We start from the raw sequence: 6,000 nt of genomic DNA, 5'->3' as shown, positions 1-6,000 counted from the left end.
GACACAGGGTGAAGAGCTATACTACTACACTGGGGGACGGGGGTGTCACCAAGTCGTTATTCGTCCCACCAGAAGCCAAACAGCAGGCATCCGTCTAACGTGCTGTGTCGACTTTAGTATCTGACACAAGTACTCATCCCTCTTCCAGTGAGAGGCGTTTGCCGCGTCGTCGGCGAGCGTCTCGTATCAGTTTTGTCATGTCAGACAAGATGTCCATCGATAAGCAAGAGCAATCTCAGGAACATTCAGATGACTCAGTAGCTTCTACCCCGGAAAATGGCGGAGAGCCCACACCTGCGCCTCAAGACACTCAACCAGTGAAGCGAAAAGGTGGCCGAAAACCTGTAGGTGAATTTTCATTATTTGGAGCTAAAGGGAGGGGGCTAGGATTGCTGAAGATCTGCGCACGATCTGTCAAAGTGTCGGCTACCAAGAGCAGCTGGATATAACACATGATAAAGACACGTGGTTTAGTTGGAGATGTGCCAATGCTAACGAACGAGAAAAGATATATGCTACCTCAGAAGAACGCAAGCAAAGGAACCGCCAAGCGCAAGCAGCCTTTAGAGAGCGGCGCACGGAATACATCAAACAGCTTGAGGACACTATACGGGTTCACGAGTCGAATCTGACTAACCTGCAAGCGGCCCATCGCAGCGCTGCGGAGGAATGTCTGATGTTACGGTACAAGAATTCTCTCTTAGAACGAATTCTTCTCGAAAAAGGCAGGGCACTATATCCGTCAAGTTAATCTACAGTCATTCGCTAACAACTTAGTAGGCATCGATGTTCAAGCTGAACTTCAGGCTAAAACCGGCAGTCCCAACCTTGGCCCGACACACATGCCTCAGAATATGATGCAACCACCACCTATACAACGGGCCATTCTCAACAGGCACCACAACTCACGTAGGTCAACGTCGAGTATTGCACCAAAACTCGAACCCGGTGTCACATCGGTGCCAGCTCAGGTCAACATCCAACCATCAGTAGCTTCGCCGAAGGCTCGGCCGACACCACCATCTCATGCAGCTTCACCAACCAACCCAACACCGTCATATAACGGTCACATTTCAACAGCCTCCCCTACGGCTGTGGCTCCGGATCATGGAACTATACGGACAACAATGCCTCCCCCGATGAAGCAACCCATGGCACCTATGTCCGGAATACTACCTAACCCCCGCCAACAGCTGATGCAGCAGCAACAACAACAACACCAACACCAACACCAGACCACTTCCGGGCCTAGACCGCCTTCGATATACCCAAGCTCATCATTTCAAAGCCATTTCCAGCAGCTCGGCAAGTTTGCCCGTTTCTTTGTTTTGTATGGAACTTTGTCGTCCTAGGATTAACTCGTGAGTACAGAACAGGAGTACGATGCGTCAACCGACATGATGGAAGAAGCCGAGTCGGAGGCACCGCCCCAAAACCCGTATGCGCCTGGTTATTCGGTTCCTCCTCCACCCAGTCTCTCTATGCAGACACAGACAAGTGCGCCATCTGGACAGCCGCCTGCAAATGCTACAGATCATGGTGGACAGACCCAAGGCCAGAATTATCCGAGCATGACTCAACTACTCGATCCTGCCTTAGACTGGGACCCTTTTGGCCTTAGCGCGTCCATGGCTTTTCCGACTCAGTTTTCCTTCGACACAAGCAACATGAGGTAATGCAACGCCAGATTGCAGATTGAGTGCCATAAGACGTGATTTTAATAATCTCTTTGGGAACGACGTCCACGAGTAATAGATTACGAAGCATTTGACTGGACATGTATCCCTATATTTCGTCGCTTTATTTTTTTACCAGGCAGGAGAGCAGTATTGCTTTCCATAACGATCATCCTCGGGGAATGAACGGTGAGATACTGATACCCCAATTGGCGGTTAGGCATGAAAAGCTAGACCGTTTATCTACGTTTTCGGCTCGGACTACAGCTCCAGGGCGTTCAGGATAAGGGCATATTGAAGATTCAATAATGAGACGACCAAACCGACCCTTCACCTACTAGCGGAGTTGGATTCACAGTTTTACGAGTTATTCATTGGTACGACTTTTCGAGCATCATCAAGGTGGGAAATTATTATGGTTTAGCAGTAAGAAAAAGCGGGAGGAAGGGGGGAAAAAATCTACGTTAAAGGAGTTTTGGGAAGAGAATCGAAAAAGAAAAAAGTTTTGTGTTGTTTCTTCTTCAGCAATTCACTTGCCGCGAGAACAAGCGCTTGCGAGAGAAAAAAAAAATTGCAGAATATGTATGTCTGCTTGTCACGTTATTTCAGCCACATACCCTTCTGTTTACCGGAAAGATGAACACTCGGCTGTTTTTAAGTCGAATTTCTACTCATATACTTCATGGAGATAAGTATGTGGTGGGTTAGGTTAGGTTGGGAATGGATGGGGGTCTATTTATTGGTTGTGGCTAGGCTTGGGCTGTGCTTCACTTTTACCACGTTACGTACTATTGATTGAATCTGCCATTGTGGAGAAATCTGGAAGGGAACCAGTACAGGACTTCCAACAACTTAAATTCCTTTTTTTCACTCTCTTTTCTACTTCTATATCAATCAGGTGGTTGTCTTGTCTACTTCTATTTTGGGTGGTGCTGTGCGGTGTTCTTCTATTTCTGGCGTTTGCGTTAGATGCTTATTCTATTACTTCTTCCTTCCTGGTGTGGGAGTGTAATGATTATGAGTATGTTGGTTTGAAAGCCGTCTTTTTCCCCTGTCTTCTATCTCTCCTACCTTTTTTATTGTTCTCACTCTCCCCCCCTCTCCCTCTCTTTTTTTTTTTTTTTGGAGGGAGTGCTTTGGGGTGGGTGCATTGTTTTTTATTCTTTCGACCAACCACCTACTTATGCTAGGTAGATGGTCTGCATGATTGACTGGGTTGATTGTTAGCCTGAGGGGTGAGAACTTGGGGAGGCAGGGGAGTTATTAGGTTTGCTGAAAACGAAAATTCGTCGGGTTTTATTCAGCGTAGGGAACTAGGTAGGTAGGTGGTTAGGTAGATATAAAATAACATTAACTAGTTAGTATATTTCTTGTGTAATAAGTAGTGTTGCATGGTGTGGTGTGGTATGGATATATATGGTATGTGAGTGAAGCGTGGAGAAAGGGGAAAGTCGTGGGGGAAGAATAGGTGTGATGTGTAGGTATGTATGTGTGTGTGTATGGAAGGTCCCCCAGGCAGAGCAGACAGAGCCCGATTCATGGCCGGGGTTCCGCCTCCGTCACGATGCCTCGTGCTCTTTCTTACCTAGGTTTTCATCCTATCCACTTCACTATACACTACCTACTACTTAGCTTCTGGAATCTGGATCTGGGGTTTGGGGCCTGGGGGACACTGGTTTGTGATTGCGTAACTTTTTGGAATGTGCTGTATCCATTTCGTTATTCCGCCTACCTACATACTTGTAAGGTTAGTTGGTTGGGCTGGGTTAGGTTAGGTTAGGTCATGTCAGGTCATGTCTGGTCAGGTGTTACACGCGCGGTAATTAGTCAAGTTGGAGATGTGTAAGTAAGGCTAGCTAGGCCTACTCTTTTTTCGGGTTTCCTTATTTGGGATTTGTTTTTGGGGGCTTTAGAACGGCCTGTCTTTGATGTGAGTTAAGGAGGTGAGTGAGTGATGGCGAGGAGGTCAGATGATAGATATAATTGCTTTATAAGGAATGCTGTTTACACGGAGTAAGTATGCTCTGCGGCTTTGGTCATGGGCTGCGAGCGAGGCCTGGGGTTATTTGGTATTAATTGATATAGATGGGTTGAGAAGAATGGTGTCGCGTACGAGTGAGTACCTATGAGGCTGTACGTAGTAGTGTATTGAAGTAAGTATGTTAACAGGTTGTATTAGTGTAAGATAGCCTGGCGAGGATATTGTCTCGGTAGGTACGGAATTCCTGCTTGCTTGCTTGCCCGCCTGCTTGTCTTCCTCCTTCGGCTGCTCCCGAGCTTGCAGTGAAAGCTCTGATGCTTGGTCAGTGTAAGTATGGTAGTAGACGTTACGTCGTCACATTCCTTTCGTCTGTACAGAAGGAGTTTTTGATCTTGCCGTTGTTTTGCAGTAGAGTATGTATGCACGAGGTAGGTAGGGGTTATGTTGATAGGTAGCTAGTTAGTCAGGCTGAGAGAAATCTCAGATTCCATATCCCGATGCAACGCAGTTTCCTCCCACCCACCATCTCCCGGGCTTATCTGATTTAGATGACTGGACTGATTGGTATATTGCGTTTATCATAAGTATATGTAAATTTCACAGGCTTCTTTCTGGTTGGTGTTCACATCTTGGATTGGTTCTCGGGCGTGGCTCCGAAGGAGCTGGGTTTGATTTGACCTAATCGCAATTTTCCATTACCGAATAAGAATTGAGTAATAGCGACAATTTATTTTATTCTATTTATTTATTATGGACGATCTCCAGAGGAGCAAAGAGATGAATTGCCACCTTCTTATGTTGATAAACTACAGTAGGGAAATGCTAGAAAACGAAATGTCCTGCTTGCGTTCAAGAGGATAACGAACGCTCGTGCTACTGCCGGAGGACGAGGATATACTATGCTGTTATCTTACCTTCTTAACTTACTACTACACCTGGCTAACTTATGTATACAGTAGGTACCGTAAGTGCCTGGGTGCCGTGATCCAGCGAGGAATACCTCGGGTGTAGGAAAGGACTTGACCAGCGCCATATCCAGCCAAATTCGCATAGCTCAGACACGTTGTCTGTCATTAAATCGTCCCCCTTTGTCTCGTGTGAATTCTGTCAAGTTGCTGTGCTCAGCTCACCTTGCTCTGCACCATTCACCGTCCAATCCTGCACTGGCGAGTTTTGAGTTCGGTATGAAAACCAGGGAAGAGTGAGCAGAGTGTCATGCAGCGTTCTTTCTACTCTCGGACGAATGCCGGGAAGTTGTGCAATGGAACAGAAGAGTTGACGTAGACGGCATGGTACTACACTCCTTGTTGACGTGGAGAGCGCGAAGAGCCCCTTGTCGGTCCATCCGTGGGAATTCCACATCCCTCCTTTGCCTCCCACGGTCCCTTCTCAGACAATCGACGGCTTGGTCGTGATAGCCCAATAGTTGTAACCGGCGTCGTTGCGAGTGGTTCGAGACTTCCCTTGGCTCGCTCGGCGCGGCTTGTGGAGGGTACACGTAGCGCGCATTGTAGTGTGATGATTTTGTTTGGGTCAGCAGATGGACCGTGGGCGGTACACTAGCCTGCGTGGGGAGTAGAAAGGGACCTTGGAGGATTCACGATGCTGCTCTCCTCATTTTCTCCAGAGCCAGTCGCGCGTAGTGAGAGTGCCGCTCATTGTACTATGTATTGGGGCGGGCCTGTTGCCATTCGCAGGGTGGTTGGGTTGAGTGGATGGGCCGGTGGTTCGAGGTATTTTCCCTTGTATCGCCCAGCGACGCGTCTAGAGGCGTAGCTTAGGTCGTAGGTTAGGTTGTATTTAGGTGTGCGGTGGCATGGCAGCGTTCGGATCCTGGGAACCGTTTCACGAAACACCGTTTTTCTCCACCTTGTCACTCGGTTTTTACTGTTTGTGCCTCCTCTTCCCAGTTTTTCCGTGGCTCTCCACTGAGTACAGTACTCGTACTCTTCTCCTCATCCTTCTGGCGTTGTTTTCCTTCCTTCCCTTTCGCACCAAAGCCCCGTTCTTGGCCCTGCAGTGCAGGTGGGCGGTCACCTGCTCAATCGAGATGTTCCGCATTCGGCGTGAGGAAATGAAATCGGATGGGCGAAAAAAAAGGAGAAAGTGGGCTGGACGCGCGGGATCCATCCTTTCCAGCCTAGATCAGACATCAGACCAGACGGAGCTACGCTAGATTGGCCATTGATCATACAATGTACCATGCATGAGTCGATCGAGCTGTACAGTAGTACCGTCACCTCCACATGTAAATGAGCTGTCGTGCCGTCAAGTTTTCATGACCGGCCGGATAGACAGGAGTCTAGTCTAGTAAAGGTCTGTGTATCGTAGTGACGTTTCTCG

General features: G+C 48.0%; 1 protein-coding gene across 1 annotated transcript; it reads left to right on the top strand.

Moving 5' to 3' along the window:
• Positions 1 to 209: 209 nt before the first annotated feature.
• F5B22DRAFT_632357 (uncharacterized protein) lies at positions 210 to 1,676 on the top strand (the record flags this gene model as incomplete). The annotated part of the gene is made up of 4 exons (XM_047976684.1): positions 210 to 344; positions 509 to 725; positions 781 to 1,330; positions 1,367 to 1,676. The coding sequence occupies 4 exons, from the start codon at positions 210 to 212 to the stop codon at positions 1,674 to 1,676; spliced, it is 1,212 nt and encodes a 403-aa protein (XP_047836143.1).
• Positions 1,677 to 6,000: the final 4,324 nt, after the last annotated feature.

This window comes from Xylaria bambusicola, assembly GCF_022495145.1.
Source record: "Xylaria bambusicola strain CBS 139988 unplaced genomic scaffold F5B22scaffold_1, whole genome shotgun sequence".
NCBI classification, from domain to species: Eukaryota; Fungi; Ascomycota; class Sordariomycetes; order Xylariales; family Xylariaceae; genus Xylaria; species Xylaria bambusicola.
Note: the sequence above shows the minus strand (reverse complement) of the source record. Positions and strands in the feature narration are given on the sequence as shown.